General features: G+C 43.4%; 1 protein-coding gene across 4 annotated transcripts in view; it reads right to left on the minus strand.

The window, feature by feature from the left end:
* Positions 1-18,382, minus strand: part of LOC132216086 (zinc finger protein 883-like) — a 681,654-nt gene that overhangs the window by 619,456 nt on the left and 43,816 nt on the right. The window contains exons 1-2 of one of the 4 annotated variants that reach the window (XM_059665167.1): positions 14,718-14,979; positions 13,715-13,841 (exon numbers count right to left, since the gene is read on the minus strand). The exons of 1 other annotated variant lie outside the window; for it this stretch is intronic. In XM_059665167.1, coding sequence (XP_059521150.1) covers positions 13,715-13,841; positions 14,718-14,750 — 160 coding nt within the window. In that variant the 5' untranslated portion in view covers positions 14,751-14,979. Of the gene's footprint in view, positions 1-13,714; positions 13,842-14,717; positions 14,980-18,382 lie in introns of those variants that run through there. 2 more of the 4 variants (XM_059665161.1, XM_059665166.1) reach the window with 2 other exon arrangements.

An 18,382-nucleotide genomic window follows, 5' to 3' on the forward strand; every position in this document is an offset into this window, starting at 1 on the left:
ATGTGTGCAGAAGGCAGCCAGCCGATTGATTTTTCTCCCCCACCTCTATCTCTCTCTCTCTTTCTCCATTTCTCTTCCTCTCTATGTAAAAGGCATCTAATTATATAAACAGCTAGGGGCCCTGGCAGCCTAAATGACTGAACTGACAACCGAACACCGGAAGTCAATCCTGACCCAGCACTGACTGCCGAGTCTGGAGATCCAGCAGCGCCAGGCGGGGGTCAGATGTGGGAGTCAGTCCCGCGAAGGAGTCATTTCCGGGTCATGTAAGTGGAAACTGTAAGATATAGAAACAAGGAAGACCTATCCCTTCTCCTGGGGAGATATTGGCAGAAGATTAGTAGGGAGCCAGAACTCCCATCAACTCAGAACAATAATGAATACCCATTTCCTCCCTGACCCCCCCACCCCTCCCCAACACACACACACACCTATAAACCTTGGGCCAAGTGGGGAACTTGGACTTGTACTCTCTTCTTGAAATAATGAGATGGCATCTCACCCTTCCCTTTACCAGAGCAGTAACAAAGCAACCCAGATAAAACGGCTTGAAAAGATCCAGAGTTTCATAATGCTCAAAATTTCTAGGTTTCAATGATCAAATTAGTCATACAAAGAAGCGGAAAGATCTAAAACTGAATAAACAAGATAATAGAGACTAACACTATTAGTGATGATAGAGTTATTTGATAATAAGTTTAACGCAGCCATTAAAACAACCTTTACATGAGTGATTTTGAACATCCTTAAAGGGGGAAAAAAGAAAGTTATGGCAAGTAAATAGAAAGTCTCAACAAAGAAAATGAAGCTATAAAAAAAAAACCAGATGAAAATTATAGTACAGAAGACTATGATAACTGAAATAAATAACTCAGTAAATAGGCTCAAAGCAGAAAGGATAAAACAGAGGAAACACTCAGGGAACTAGAAAATATAACCATAAAATTCTCCAATGAGAATAGAGAGAAAATGGGCTTGAAAACAGCAACAGAAAAAGATCGGAACCAAGGAACCAGTGGAATCATAACAACAACAACAACAAAAACAACAACAAACACAGACCACAAGATAAAACTGTAACATTTGGAGTCCGGGAAGAAATGAAAGGAGATGGAATAGCCAGTTAGCCTGGAGGTCAAATCACCCCAGGTATTGCCGACAACAATCAAGGCTTAACTACAACAAGACTGCGCACAAAGACCACTAGGGGGTGTACCAAGAAAGCATAAAAAATGCGGAGACAAAGAAACAGGACAAAACTGTCAATGGAGGATATTGAGTTCAGAACCACACTTTTAAGGTCTCTTAAGAACTGTCTAGAAGCCACCGATAAATGTAGTGAGATCCTCAAGAAATCTAATGAGACCCTAGATGTTATGCTAAAGAACCAACTAGAAATTAAGCATACACGGACTGAAATAAGGAATAGTATACAGACTCCCAACAGCAGACCAGAGGAGCACAAGGATCAAGGCAAAGATTTGAAATGCGAAGAAGCAAAAACACCCAACCAGAAAAGCAAAATGAAAAAAGAATCCGAAAATACGAAGATAGTGTAAGGAGCCTCTGGGACAGCTTCAAGCGTACCAACATCAGAATTATAGGGGTGCCAGAAAATGAGAGAGAGCAAGATATTGAAAACCTATTTGAAGAAATAATGACAGAAAACTTCCCCCACCTGGTGAAAGAAATAACTTACAGGTCCAGGAAGCACAGAGAACCCCAAACAAAAGCAATCCAAAGAGGACCACACCAAAACACATCATCATTAAAATGCCAAGAGCAAAAGACAAAGAGAGAATCTTAAAAGCAGCAAGAGAAAGAAACTCAGTTACCTACAAGGGAATATCCATACGACTGTCAGCTGATTTCTCAACAGAAACTTTGCAGGCCAGAAGGGAATGGCAAGAAATATTCAAAGTGATGAATGCCAAGAACCTACAACCAAGATTACTTTATCCAGCAAAGCTATCATTCAGAACTGAAGGTCAGATAAAGAGCTTCACAGATAAGGAAAAGCTAAAGGAGTTCATCACCACCAAACCAGTATTATATGAAATGGTGAAAGGTATCCTTTAAGAAGAGGAAGAAGAAGAAAAGGGTAAAGATACAAATTATGAAAGACAAACATGCATCTATCAACAAGTGAATCTGAAAATTAAGTGAATAATCTGATGAACAGAATGAACTGGTGATTATAATAGAATCAGGGACATAGAAAGGGAATGGACTGACTATTCTTGGGGAGGGGAAGGGGTATGGGAGATGCGGGAAGAGACTGAACAAAAATCGTGCACCTATGGATGAGGACAGTGGGTGGGGAGTTAGGGCGGAGGGTGGGGTGGGAACTCGGAGGAGGGGATTTTTGGAGGGAAAAAAGAGGAACAAATGTAATAATCTGAACAATAAATATTTAATATAAAAAAATAAAAATCAAGTGAATAAACAATCTGATGAACAGAATGAACTGGTGATTATAATAGAATTAGGGGCATAGAAAGGGAGTGGACTGACTATTCTTGGGGGGGAAAGGGTGTGGGGGATGCAGGAAGAGACTGGACAAAAATTGTGCACCTGTGGATGAGGACAGTGGGTGGGGAGTGAGGATGGAGGGTGGGGTGGGAAACGGGTTGAGGGGAGCTATGGGAGGGAAAAGAGAAACAACGGTAATAATCTAAACAATAAAGATTTAATTAAAAAAAAAAAAGAACTCTGAAGAAATCATACTAACAATTCAGTATAATTCACCAAATATTCTGCATAAAATATCACCTCAAATGGAGTACCATTTATGATTCCATAATTGGAATTTATGAGGAAATAAAACAGGTCTTTTTTATTCTCATAGTTTGCGGACTCAGTAGTAATACAGATAAACTAATGAAAAAGTAGGTGTTTACTTTTTCTACAAATATTTAAATTGTTTGGGTAATTCCAAAACATTGTACATTCTTAGCCTAAATATACTTTAATGTATTTTTATTGTTGATTTTAGAGAAGAAGGGAGAGGGAGAGAAAGATACAAACATCAATGATGAGAGAATCACTGATCGGCTTCTTCCTGCATACCCCACACTGGGGATCTAGCCCGTAACTCGGGCATGTGCCCTGACCAGGAATCCAACTGTGACTTCTTGATTCACAGGTGGATGCTCAACCATTAAGAAACACCAACCAGGCAGCCTAAACATACTTTAAAAATGACTGTCATATATTGGGAAATGACACATTAAAGTAATATATAATCTATACTAATAAAAGGATATTATGCTAATTAGACGGGGAGACTGGCTCTCTTCTGGACAAAGCCACAGTGGTGGGGGCCTAGGCAGAGATGGTTAGGGGCCATGAGGCTGGCAGCACAGGGCAGTTGGGGGCCAGGAGGCTGGCAGGGGAGGGCAGTTTGGGAGCCATCAGGCCAGAAGGGGAGTGGTTAGGCAGCAATCCGAGGCAGTAGGTTGGCAGTCAGGAGCCAGTGGTCCCGGATTGCAAGAGGGATGTCCAACTAGCCCAAAACCGGCAGTCAGACATCCCCGAGGGGTCCCATATTGGAGATTGGAGAGGGTGCAGGCTGAACTGAGGGGCACCCCGCCCCCTCCTCTCCTATGCACGAATTTTGAGCACCAGGTTTCTAGTAATAAATAAATAAATACATAAGAATTTCAGGGAAGCCAAAAACAGAAGTGATCTAAAAAAACTCTACAGACAAAGGAAATGACAAAGCAACCTACCAAAGCTTATGTATAACATTCAGAAAATGTAATTCTAAGGGGAAATTTTATAGAGATAAACGCCTACATTGTCACAAAAGATCTCAAAGAACCTAACATGGCACCTCAGGAAACTAGAAGCACAATAGGAAAATAAACCAAAGGTTTCAAAGGAAAGAAACCATATATATTAGAACAAACATAAATAAGAGGGAGGCAAGACAAAAGAAAAGAACACCTAAAAGGTATATTTTTAAAAAAGATATGAAAATGTTCAAGTCTTTACCTACACAAAAGGAAAAACAACCAAAAACCTAGTCTCAAATAAGTTAAAAAAGAAATGAAAGAGACCTAACTGGTGGCTTGGCTTAGTCAATAGAGCGTTGGCCTGCGGACTGAAGGGTCCCAGGTTCAATTCCAGTCAGGGGCATGTACCTTGGTTGTGGGCACATCCTCAGTAGGAGGCAGCTAATTAATTTTTCTCTCTCATCAATGTTTCTTACTTTCTATCCTTCTCCCTTCCTCTTATATAAAAAAAAAATCAATAAAATAGAGAAACCAAGATGGCAGCATAAGTAAATACCAGAAATTGCTGCCTTGCACAAGCACTTTAAAACTACAACAAAAAGACAAACCGGACATCATCCAGAACCTCAGCAATGCTGGATCAGTGGAAATTCTAAAACTGGAAGGAAAGAGAAAAGCACGCTAAGACTCAGAGGAGGTGCAGAAGTCAAGTGCAGAGGTACAGAGGAACACTCGGAAAGGGCTGGCAACTGAGAACATGGTTGTCTCTTTTAATCAGGAGGGAGGCTCTGAACTCGACCCAGACTCATACAGGGAGAAACTGGACTGTCTGGCATCGGGCGGTACTGGAGCGTGGCTTTCTCTGAGGTGCTTGCAGCAATTACTGCTGGACACTGAGACCTGGGGCCTCTTTGGGCAGGAATGAGGATCAGCCATAAGTGTTTGCTGGGACCTGTTGATTCCCAGAGACTCTGCCCCACCCAAGCTGTGAGCATAGTCTTTTGCATATGAATGGCCTGGCAATTCGCAATCTAAAATTACCTAGCAAACTGCAGCTGGGTCAGAGAGACCCAGAACATCCAAAAGAAGGCATAAGGCCCCACAGCAGCATGCACTGCTTCACAGCTGGGCCTCATCGGGACACCTCCAAACCTGAAACAAGGAAAAGGAATCTGCAGATCTCTCCATAGCTCCTGCTGGGTAGCCTCAGGTACAGGCTAAATTAGCACCTCCTTAGAGATCAAACAGTCAGTGTACCCAGTGGTCAGAGTGGGACCACTCAGATTACAACTCCTCAGATCTATAAGGGACACACTCAGGGGGAAGACTCAGTGAGCACCCAAGCCCCACTGAAGCAAGTCTTGCCCCAGAAGGCTGTCTAAACCACAGAAGTTCTCCCATTGTGGACACGGCTGATTCTCACAAACAATTGGCCTGGAGGTCAATTCCTCCCAGTGATACCTAGGACAATCAAGGCTTCACTACAACAAGATGGTGCACAAAGCCCACAAAGGGTGCACTAAGAGTGTCCACCTCAGGTAATCGGGGAGGCTGAGCCACTGGGACCTATAGAACACCTGGCACGCAGGGCCACTCTATCAACACAGGGAAGCTGCCAAAATGCAGAGACAAAGAAACAGGTCACAAATGACAGAAATGGAGGAAAGCAAATTACAGGATATAGAGTTCAATACCACAGTTATAAGGTTTTTCAAGAATTTTCTAGAAACCGCAGATAAATTTAGTGAGACCCTTGAGGATATGAAAAACGACCAACTACAAATTAAGCATACACTGACTGAAATAAAGAATAATATACAGAGATCCAAAAGCAGACTAGAGGATCGCAAAAATCAAGTCAAAGATTTGAAATACGAAGACGCAAAAAACACCTAACCGGAAAAACAAAAAGATAAAAGAATAAAAAATATGAAGATAATGTAAGGAGTCTCTGGGACAACTTCAAGGGTACCAATATCTGAATTATGGGGTGCAAGAAGAGGAGAGAAAGCAAGATATTGAAAACCTATTTGAGGAAATAATGACAGAAAACTTCCACTACCTGGTGAAAGAAATAGAATTATAAGTCCAGGAAGTGCAAAGAACCCCAAACAAAAAGGAATCCAAAGCTCCCCCCCCACCAAAAAAAGGAATCCAAAGAGGACCACACCAAGACACGTCATAATTAAAATGCCAAGAGCAAAAGACAAAGAGAGAATCTTAAGAGCAGCAAGAGAAAAACAGTTAGTTATCTACAAGGGAATACCCATACAATTGTCAGCTGATTTCTAAACAGAAACTATGCAGCAAGAAGGAAGTGTGGCAAGAAATATTCAAAATGATGAATAGCAAGAACATACAACCTAGATTACCCAGCAAAGCTCTCATTCAGAATTGAAGGTCAGATAAAGAGCTTCACAGATAAGAAAAAGCCAAAAGAGTTTATCACCACCAAACCAGTATTATATGAAATCCTGAAAGGAATTCTTTAAGAAAAGGAAGAAGTGCCGTAACCGGTTTGGCTCAGTGGATAGAGCGTCGGCCAGCGGACTCAGGGGTCCCGGGTTCCATTCCGGTCAGGGGCATGTGCCTTGGTTGCAGGCACATCCCCAGTGGGGGTTGTGCAGGAGGCAGCCGATCCATGTTTCTCTCTCATTGCCGGGAGCCGGTCCATGCTTGCTGTTTCAAGGGACCTGGCATATATGGCATACTGTTCTTAATATGTTTGCTCACCTTCTTGGCGCTGTGTTTTAACCAAGGTCACCTCTCCGAGAAAGGTTGAATCCCCAGGTAGGGATTTTCCCCTGAAGTTAGGGAGGGAATAAAACCCCTCAACTAAGTGCCAGGTGGGTAATTAATCACTTTAACTACGAACAATCATGCTTAAGCTACATAATCTTTACTCCCTGGAATGGAGATAAGAAACGCCCTAACCTTTGTAATAGAGATTGATAGGATTGAATCAACTGGTATAAATACAGATGTAACTAGACAGCAAGACACACAACTTATAAGACAGAACTTAGAACACAGGGCTTGGAAGACAGGACCAAGAGAGACAGAGCCTAGGCACAGAACCTACACAGAACGTTCTCTAGAGACAGAAGAACTTCGCTGGAGAGAGCATGCCGGAGGATCCTGGACAGGGACTGGCCTCGGAGCTTGGAGGCAAAGCCTGGCAAGTGAGCATGGCAGGGGATCCTGGACTGAACCTGACTGCGGAGATTGGCAGGAGAGCCTGACTAGAACCTGGTGACTGAACCTGACTGGAGATCCTAAGCAGAACCTCTCTGGAGATCGAGACCAGAACTTGGCTGGAGATCCTGGCTAGGCTGCTGATCAACTGAACGCTGTCTCCGTGTCATTCCTTCTTCGCCGACTCCGTCCACGCCTTTGGGAACCCCTGGACCCGCTGGGGTTGGACCCCGGCATCTCATCGATGTTTCTAACTCTCTATTCCTCTTCCTTCCTCTCTGTAAAAAATCAATAAAATATATTTCAAAAAAAAAAAAAAGGAAGAAGCCATAGCTGGTTTGGCTCAGTGGATAGAGCATCGGCCTGTGGACTCAAGGGTCCCAGGTTCGATTCTTGTAAAGGACATGTACCTTGGTTGCAGGCACATCCCCAGTGGGGAGTGTGCAGGAGGCAGCTGATAGATGTTTCTCTCTCATGGATGTTTCTAACTCTCTATCCCTCTCCCTACATCTCTGTAAAAATTCAATAAAAATATTTTTTTAAAAAAAAGGAAGAGGAGGAAGAAGAAAAAGGTAAAGATAAAAATTATGAACAACAAATACATCGCTATCAACTAGTGAATCTAAAAATCAAGTGAATAAAAAACCTGATTGCCGAAACAGGTTTGGATCAGTGGATGGAGCGTCGACCTGCAGACTGAAGGGTCCCAGGTTCGATTCCGGTCAAGTGCATGTACCTTGGTTTCGAGAACATCCCTAGTGGGAGATGTGCAGGAGGCAGCTGATCGATGTTTCTCTCTCATCGATGTTTCTAACTCTCTATCTCTCTCCCTTCCTCTCTGTAAAAAATCAATAAAATATATTTTTTAAAAAAATCTCATGGTCCTAACCGGTTTGGCTCAGTGGATAGAGTGTCAGCCTGCAGACTAAAGGGTCCCAGGTTCGATTCCAGTCAAGGGCACGTACCTTGGTTGTGGGCATACCCCCAGTAGGGGGTGTGCAAGAGGCAGCTGATCGATGTTTCTTTCTCATTGATGTTTCTAACTCTCTATCCCTCTCCCTTCCTCTCTGTAAAAAGTCAATAAAATATATTAAAAAAATGTAAATATATATATATATATATATATATATGCCGAAACCGGTTTGGCTCAGTGGATAGAGCGTCGGCCTGCGGACTGAAAGGTCCCGGGTTCGATTCTGGTCAAGGGCATGTACCTGGGTTGCGTACACATCCCCAGTGGGAGATGTGCAGGAGGCAGCTGATCGATGTTTCTCTCTCATCGATGTTTCTAACTCTCTATTTCTCTCCCTTCCTCTCTGTAAAAAATCAATAAAATATATTTTTAAAAAATCTGATGAACAGAGTAAACTGGTGAATATAATAGAATCAGTGGCATAGAAAGGGAGTGGACTTACAATTCTCAGGGGAAAAGGGGTGGAGAGGGTGTGGGAAGGACTGGACAAAAATTGTACACCCATGGATGAGGACAGGGGGGGTAAGGGCAGACGATGGGGTGGGAACCAGGTGGAGGGGAGCTATGGGGGTAAAAAAGAGGAACAACTGTAATAAGCTGAACAATAAAGATTTCTTTTTTAAAAAATCAATGAAATATATTTTAAAAAAGCAACACATGAAAGATAAGACATTATGCCTATAACGATGAACCACAATGCATCATAAGAGATGTTGATGTGCCCTAACCGGTTTGGCTCAGTGGACAGTGCATTGGCCTACGGACTCAAGGGTCCAGGGTTCCATTCCAGTCAAGGGCATGTACCTTGGTTGCGGGCACATCCCCAGTAGGGACTGTGCAGGAGGCAGCTGATCGATGTTTCTCTTCGTCGTCGATGTTTCTAACTCTCTATCCCTCTCCCTTCCTCTCTGTAAAAAATCAATAAAATATATTTAAAAAAAAAAGAGATGTTGATGTTAGCACATGACATGATGCTCCATAGATACATTTGTCAAGATCCTACTATGAGCTTCTGAAATAATAACAAAATCAGAATCCTGTTCAGGTGGCTCAGTTGGTGAGTGTGTGTTCCTGAAGCACCAAGGTTGTGGACTTGATCCCCCATCAGGGCACATGTAGGGGACAACCAATGAATGCATAGATAGGTAGAACAGCTGATCAATGTTTCCCCTCCTTTTCTCTGTCTCCCTTCCTGTCTCTCAAATCAATAAATAAATGCTACTGGTATGTCTCACTGATTGAGCATTGACTCATGAAATAGGACGTCACAATTCGATTCTTTGTTAGGACACTTGCACTGGCTGCAAGCTCAATCACCAGTGGGGGTGGTGCAGGAGGCAGCTGATCAATGACTCTCTCTCATCATTGATGTTTCTATCTCTCTCTCCAATTCCTCTAGGAAATAAAAAATACATATATTTTTAAATAAATAAATAATTTAAAGAATAAAGAGCCATAGAAAGTGTGGCTCACTGATGAGCGTGCTAGCTTGTGCACTGGAAGAACAGGGTTCAATTCCCAATCAAAGGCAGGTACTGGGTTGCTGGTCCCATCCACACTCTCAGTAGGGGCACATGTGGGAGGGAACCAATCGATTTTTCTCTCTCTCTCTCTGACTCCCACGCTCTCTCTCTAAAAAAACTAATCAATGAAAAAAATATCCTCACTATTCGGGTGAAGATAATAGAAGAATAAAAAATTAAATTCAGAAAGGTTACAGGATGCAACATAAACATATAAATACGAGTTCAATTTCTACACACTAACAATATATTCTGTGATAGAAAAATGATGAAGGAACCTGACCAGTTTTGCTCAGTGGATAGAGCATCGGCCTGCGTACTTAATGGTCCCAGGTTTGATTCTGGTCAAGGGCATGTATCTTGGTTGTGGGTACATTCCCAGTGGTAGGTGTGCGAGAGGCAGCTGATTAATGTTTCTCTCCTATCAATGTTTCTAACTCTCTATTCCTCTCCCTTCCTCTCTGGAAAAAATCAATAAAATATATTAAAAACAAAACAAAATAACAAAAAAAAAACCAATAAAATACGCAGGAATAAATTCAACCAAAATGTGAAACATCTGTACATTGAATACTATAAGACAGTGATGAAAGGAATGGAAGAAAACACAAATAAGTTGAAAGACAACCTGTGTTCAAGGATCTGGAAATGAAATATGGTGGAGACAGCCGTAGTACACAAAGCAAACTAAGATCAAATGCAATCCCAATAAATCCAATGGTATTTTACAAAGAAATGAATAGAGAATCTTGCAATGGAATCAAAACCTCCATTAACAAAATCAATCTTGAGTGAGAAGAAAGCTGGTGGCATTAAGCTTCCTGACTTCAATTTATTACAAAGAGAAAGCAAGCAAACAGTGTGTTGCTGGAGAAACACAGACACATACACCAACAGAACAGAACAAAAAACACAAAAATAAGCCCAGGCACAGACTTTCAAGTATCTTTGACAAAGCAGCAGCCACAGAAGGAAGGAAAGATAGTTTCGTCCATGAATGGGGCTGGTAATAATCAACATTCCCATGGAAAACAACAAAGCTGGACACTGCTGATAAAATTTAACTCAACCTGCAAAACAGAATTAAATGTCAGTGCTAAAACTTAAAATTCTTCAGGACAACCTAGAGAAAAAGTTTTGGAGGTTTGTTTTGGACAGGATTTCCTAAGTGTGACACCAACCACCACACAAAATAGAAAAAATGAACAGTCCACACTGCAACAAAAAAGGAAAAATAGCGCCTTCACTGCACAACAGGAATAAACAAAACGCGGGAACCAAGAAGGCGGCATAGGTAAACACCGGAGATTGCTGCCTTGCACAACCACTTCAAAAATACAACTAAAAGATTGAAAGGACAACACCCAGAACCACAGGAAGGCTGGCTGAGTGGAAATTCTACAACTAGAAGGAAAGAGAAAAGCATACCGAGACTCAGAGGAGGCGCAGTGCAGAAGTGAAATACTAAGGTGCGGAGGTACAGGTGGAGCAGGCTGGCGGCTGAGGGCACAGTTGTCTTTTGCAAACGGGAGGTAGTCTCAGGCTCTGAGCTCCAGTTCCGGGCGAGTCTCTAGGGACCCAGACTCATACAGAAGAAGCGGGACTGTCTGGCATCGGTCGGAACTCGAGAGCAGCTTTCTCTCTGAGGGGCTTGCAGCGACTACCGGGTCATTGAGAAGCAAAGCCTCTGAGGGCAGGACTGAGAGCAGCCATAACTGCTAGCCCCGTCCTGTTGATCCCTTGGGACCCACCCCGCCCAAGGCCTGCAGGGAGGCTTTTGCTGGATAGCCTAAGGCAAAGGCTAGATTAGCACCTCCCTAGAGATCCAGGAGCCAGGAAGCATAGAGGTCAAAGATGGACCATCCAGTTTGCAGCTCCGTGGAAACATAAAGGACACACTGAGGGGGCAGACTCAGTGAGCACCAAAGCCCCACTGAAGCAAGTCTTGCCCCGGAGTGGTGTCTCCAGCACAGAAGTTCTCCCACTGCAAACACAGCTGATTCTCACAGACAATTGATCTGGAGGCCAATTCCTCCCAGTGATACCTACAACAATCAAGGCTTAACTACTACAAGACTGTGCACAAAGACCACAAGGGGGTGCACCAAGAGTGACCACCTCAGGTAATTGGGGAGGGGGAACCACTGGGCCCTATAGGACACTTAGCACAGAAAACCACAGTATCAACACAGGGAAGCATAAAAAATGTGGAGACAAAGAAAAAGGACACAAATGACAGAAATGGAGGAAAGCAAACTACTGGATATAGAGTTCAAAATCACACTTTTAAGGTCTTTCAATAATTTTCTAGAAACTGCCGATAAACTTAATGAGATCTACAAGAAATCTAATGAGACCCTCGATGTTGTGATAAAGAACCAACTAGAAATTAAGCATACACTGACTGAAATAAAGAATATTATACAGACTCCCAACAGCAGACTAGAGGATTGGAAGAATCACGTCAACGATTTGAAATACGATAAAGCAGAAAACACCCAACCGGAAAAGCAAAATGAAAAAAGATTCCAAAAATTCGAAGATAGCGTAAGAAGACTCTGGGACAGCTTCAAGCGCACCAACATCCCAATTATAGGGGTGCCAGAAGAGAGAGAGCAAGATATTGAAAACCTATTTGAAGAAATAATGACAGAAAACTTCCCCCACCTGGTGAAAGAAATAGACTTACAAGTCCAGGAAGCACAGAGTACCCCAAACAAAAGCAATCCAAAGAGGACCACACCAAGACACATCATCATTAAAATGCCAAGAGCAAAAGACAAAGAGAGAATCTTAAAAGCAGCAAGAGAAAGAAACTCAGTTACCTACAAGGGAGTACCCATACGACTGTCAGCTGATTTCTCAACAGAAACTTTGCAGGCCAGAAGGGAGTGGCAAGAAATATTCAAAGTGATGAATGCCAAGAACCTACAACCAAGATTACTTTATCCAGCAAAGCTATCATTCAGAATTGAAGGTCAGATAAAGAGCTTCACAGATAAGGAAAAGCTAAAGGAGTTCATCACCACCAAACCAGTATTATATGAAATGCTGAAAGGTATCCTTTAAGAAGAGGAAGAAGAAGAAAAGGGTAAAGATACAAATTATGAAAGACAAACATGCATCTATCAACAAGTGAATCTGAAAATCAAGTGAATAATCTGATGAACAGAATGAACTGGTGAATATAATAGAATCAGGGACATAGAAAGGGAATGTACTGACTATTCTTGGGGGGGAAAGGGGTGTGGGAGATGCGGGAAGAGACTGGACAAAAATCGTGCAACTATGGATGAGGACAGTGGGTGGGGAGTGAGGGAGAAGAGTGGCCTGGGAACTGGGTGGAGGGCAGTTATGGGGGGAAAAAAGAGGAACAAATGTAATAATCTGAACAATAAAGATTTAATTAAAAAAAACGCAATGAAAAGCAATCTAGAGGACGGGAGAAAATACTCGCAAATCATATGAAGGAATCTCTTGGAGATATTGTGGATTTGGCTATGATCAGCACAATAAAGCTAATATTGCAATATGGACAGATTTTCACACAAATAGTTGGAGTTCCCTGGGAATAATGAAGGTATGTTAATACTATACTGCAGGCTAAGAACAATGCAATGACTCTGCCTCAAAAGCAAAGTCTTTATAACTTCATTAACAATATTTAATTGCTAAGCACTAGTAACAAGCACCTGAGCTTGCTAGAAACATGGTGGCACTAGACCTGCAGAACGCAGAGTTGCCAAAAACATGCACTTTGGAGAAAAGCGGGTGTGGGGGAGCAATAGCTGCAAAGCACAATAAAGCACATGGAAAATTATGTGTTCCTATATCAAATAAGCAATTAATATATAAAATATACAAGGTATTCCAAAGATTCTTTAACAAAAAAAAATTAGTTAATAAACTGGATAAGGATTTAGAGGCAATTTTTCAAATAATATTTACACATGACAAAGAGGAATACAGAAAATGCTTTCTTTCTTTCTTTTTTTCTTCAGAAAATGCTTTCGTTAGTAATTAAGGTGGAATCCCTTAGATGTCTACAACACTACCAACCACAAGTCCTTCCCTGTGAATTTAGTGGAGTGGGGAGTATTGGGACTTCAGGAATAGAAGGGAGCAGTGGAAACAGAACAACCCTCCCCAGGACAGCAACTACCCAGCAAACTGGAAAATTCAAGCAGTACCACAGTCTACCTGGGAGGACAGAGCACACCCTGGGGGACGGGGTCTGGGAAACCTCAAAGCCAAGTCCAGGTCACTGGTGAGAGTGAGGGTCTTACCCAGCGAGGATAGAAGTTCAAAGTTCTCCCGCATCACATGCAGGTACAGCTGTCTCTGACTCTCATCAAGGAGGCTCCATTCCTCCCTGGAGAAGTATAGGGCAATGTCCTCAAAGGTCACCCCAACCTGTCAAAATCGAGACAATTGAAACCAGAGCTGCGTTTCTGAGAACCAGTAATCCTACTCCTTACACACCTTCCCCCCCTCAACCTCCTCCAGGGTCCCTGGTTACTGTGGACACCAGGCCCTAATGCCAGTGCTGCCTGCTCTCTCATCACAGTCCCATTACTCACTGTGATGGCCCTCAGCAGAGCAGCTGGGTTGGGTGGGAAGGATTGGGGGAGGGGAGGGGAGAGGGCAATGCCATTTAAGGTCTGGGCGATGCCTGCAGGGCCCCAGCCTTCCTGCCAAGCAACCCCACTGCAGTCTCCTAGATCCTGCCTCCAACACAAAGCCAAGCCTCCGTTTATGCTTCACCTTTAATCCCCACACCAGGTCCCGGGACCATCAGCTCACACTTCCTCCAGATGTGCTCACCACTGGGTAATGTTCATCCCCTTTCCCATGTTCAGACCCCAGGTTCACTCCCTCAGCTCTGCCCCCTTCCTGCTCCAATGCCACTGGATCTCGCTGGACTCACCCATGAACTTGGCATATGGCGTGTAGAGAGCTTGTAGTCCAGCCGGATCCAGGACCCCCCCAGGCCCCTGATGGACCCACAGCCGGGGAAGCCCCGAATGAGTCTGTGCTGTCCTCCCTGCAGCCTCTGCTCTTTCCGTCAATACTCACAGCCACATCCTCAGGGACCTTCAGATGCAAGTCATCCCCGTCCTCTCTGCCCTGCACTTGCTGTGTCCTCAGAAGCCACAACACTCCTCTCTCCCCTCCGCCTTCCTCACGGTCCTCCACGCGGGACTCAGCTGCAGGACGGGGCAGGCGCCCGCACCCGGGCTGTGCTGTTCGGTGTAAGAGGCGGTGAGGGCCTGGGGGACACAAACTCACCTCAGCCCAGCTCCTCAGCGGGGGCGCCGCCATTGCACTCCGTAGTCGGAGCGGGGCGGGAGCAGAAACCGCTGCAGGAACGGAGGTCCCTGGCCCGGCCCTGGGCGGGTCTGGTGGCGACTCCGAGCTTCAATCCCACGTGTGCGCTGTGAGCACCACTGCAGGCTCCACCACGGGCTGCGAGGCGGGGAGCACCACTCTCTGGCCTTCTCCACTGTACTCTGCTACCAAGTACCGCCGACCGATTAAGACAAAATGGAGAAAAGACCGGTCCCGCACACCAGAACTTGAAAAACGGAAACGCCCTTTCAGAGCTTCCTTTGGCTCAGCCTGGTGGCATTCCACGCGCGGCCTTCTGGGTAATGTAGTTCTCATGCTCTACTGCCAGGATCCTATATTTCCTCAGCTGACTCCAGGAATGGTTTTGAGGGCAAACAGCCCAAGAAAACACCAAGTATACTCAGGACCCTCAGTGCCTTCAGGGGAGGTGATTTCAAGGGCAAGTTTGTTTCTGGGGCACCCTCGTGGCTTCCTTTAGCTGCTGGATTTGCATATCTTTCTTCAGGACCAGCTCTTTTCTGAATGGCAGGCATCGTGTCTTCTTTCAGGCCATTAGGCATCTGTCTCCTTCAGGCTAAATGGAGCTTGCAGAGGTTGCTCAAGTGTCTAACTCATCTAACCTGCCTCCATTGAACGAAGGTAATGTCTCAAAACAGACATCACTATTTAAGAGCATCTGCTTCTGGGGCCATTCGAAGTGTCAGCTCTGCCTGGGCTGCAGTGTGGATAAGATGGCCAAGAGACATGTGAAAAAATGGTGAAAGACGCTGATCATCAATGAGATGTAAATTAAAGCAACAATTAGATACCACCTCACAACTGTCGGCATGGCTACAGGTAACAAAGGACAAGTGCTGCTGAGGATATGGAAAAAAGGGAACCCTAGTACACTGCTGGTAGGAATGCAGACTGGTGCAGACATTACGGAAAACATAGGGAGTTTTCTCAAAAAATTAAATATGGAACTGCCATTTGATCCTGTGATCACACTTCTAAGAATATATCCTAAGAAACCTGAAACAACAATCAGAAAGAATGTATGCACCACCATGTTCATAGCAGCACAATTTACAATAGTTAAGATTTAAAAACAACCCAAATGCCCTTCAGTAGATGAATGGATAGAAAAGCTGTGGTACATTTATACCATGGAATGCTACGCAGTGGTAAAAAGGAAGTATCTCTTAACCTTTCACACAGCATGGAGGGACCTGGAGAGCATCAGTCAGTCGGTCAGAGAAAGAAAATCATCTCTTGATCACAGACATAGATGGAACCTAATTAACAAAATTAACTGTAGAATGGAGTGGATCCAGAGACAAGGAAGCATGGCAGAGAGTGCAGAATCACAGATGGAAGTCGAGGGAGGGTAAAAAAAAAAAAAGAGAGAGAGAGAGAGAGAGAGAGAGAGAGAGAGAGAGAGAGAATAAACATCCCTGGGTGAGGATTAAAGAAACACACACTCACACATACATACCAAACAAAGCCACATGAGCCTTGAGCATTTTCTTCTGTTCTCTGGCAGCAACGAGAAAGCTCTAGCTTGCTGTGTTTTGGGTTGGCTCTAAATTTGTGTTTGTAAATCTGTCTTCAGTCAACTCTGTCCCTGGAAATGCTGAACCCCCCCCCCCCCCAATGGAACTTTCACCTGCTTCACATGAGTCAATTGCTTTTGGTGTTGTTGTAAGGAATGTCCAAACCTGTGGGGACTTTTTCTAAGTTTCTTTGACCCAAGTTGGCAAAATAACAACAGATTGAGTAATGGTAAGAGGAACAGCAGTTTTGCACCTTTTTCATACATGAGACTCAAAGAAGACATATGGGGGTTACATGAAATTCACTGGTAAAAAATTAGAGTGGGGAGGACTGAGGAGGGAAATTTCTAGGATTGAATAAAGAGTTAAAAAAAATAGACACAAACTTCTTTTTAAAATATTCTCCAAGCTGTAACCGGTTTGGCTCAGTGGATGGAGCATCAACCTGTTGACTGAAAGGTCCCAGGTTCAATTCCAGTCAAGGGCATGGACCTTGGTTGCGGGCACATCCCCAGTAGGAGGTGTGTAGGAGACAGCTGATCAATGTTTTAACTCTCTATCCCTCTTCCTTTCTCTATGTAAAAAAATCAATTCAATATACTTTTCTTATTTTTCTTTTAAATATGTTTCATTGATATTTTACAGAGCGGAAGGGAGAGGGAGAGAGGGTTGGAAACACCAATGAGAGAGAAACATCGATCAGCTGCCTCTTGCACATCCCCTACTGGGGATGTGCCTGAAACCATGGTACATGCCCTTGACCAGAATCAAACCTGGGACCCTTGAGTCCGGAGGCTGACGCTCTATCCACTGAGCCAAACCGGTTAAAGCCAATATACTTTTCTTAAAAAAATGTTCTCCAATACTTAAGAGGTAATATTTAACACAGCAACAATAATAATTCTAGCTCTGAGGTCTTCTGTTTTTGGAGATTGTGCCCTTAGGTGTCTGTAAAAAAGCAAATTTCCCTGAAAATCCAGAGGTATGTTATCCTAGATACAAAAAGAAAATTGACAGGCTTAATAAGGTAAAGATTGACCTTTGCAAAGAAACAAAAGAAAAAAAGGAGGCTAGGACATAACTATCCCTGTGACTTGCTTTTATTTAGAAAGTTTTAATTTCAAACCATCGTAGGTGGTTACTTTTGTCCTCTGAGTTTTTAGGATTCACCATGCCATGCCAGGCTACCTGAGCTCCCTATGGTTACTATGTACCATCATTTTTGTCCATACTGTAGTGTTGAAACCTATGGTGTCAGGAGAAAAACATCACTGAGTGGTTTATTTCCTTCGGGACCGATTGCTTACATCCTCCTGCACACAATGCCCCCAGTACCGCTGGTGACCCTTTATTTGGTCTCCTAGAAGTATTCACTCTTCAGTTCATAAAGCCTTAGGTTCTAAAAGTAGTCGAGGTATTTGTAAGGACAAGAAGAAGGTCTTTCTGTTTCTTTTCTGTGACCTTCCACAATTTTTGAGAAGTACTTGCTAATTAAACCCCCAAATTACTGGCTCCTCTAATTCAAAGAGCTCCTCTGTTCAAACTGCAGAACAAGATAAGCTACTTTTAAGGCTAAATTCTTACATACCCCTCCTTCCTGCTGTTGTTACACCTCAGGGATAACTCACACCAAGGAGTCTCTAGTTAGTAGAAAGTTTCCTCCCCTTCACCCCTTCAAACAAGCCTCATTTGAACTCTTCATAACTTTTTCTCTGGTCATATTTTATAGGCTGGGAAAGAAACTGATAAGACACCTCCCTAGAACATCTGCCAGACTGTCTCCTGGACTCCAAACAAACTGTAACTTTTAAGGACAGCCCCTCTTATCTAAACAACTTCAGCTCAACCCATGGCCCCTCCATTCTTTGTCCCTTAGTAACAGGCACTGCTGAAAAGCAGAAGCCACCATTTCTTCACTCCCTTGAATTGACCAGCAATACTTGGCCTTTTCCTTTCTTGGAAAGTAAAATAAACTTCCTCTCTGTATTGCTTTTAGTTGTGAATTCTTTTATATATATATATATATATATATATATATATATATATATATATATATATATATATATATAT

This window comes from Myotis daubentonii, chromosome 15, assembly GCF_963259705.1.
Source record: "Myotis daubentonii chromosome 15, mMyoDau2.1, whole genome shotgun sequence".
Classification (NCBI taxonomy): domain Eukaryota; kingdom Metazoa; phylum Chordata; class Mammalia; order Chiroptera; family Vespertilionidae; genus Myotis; species Myotis daubentonii.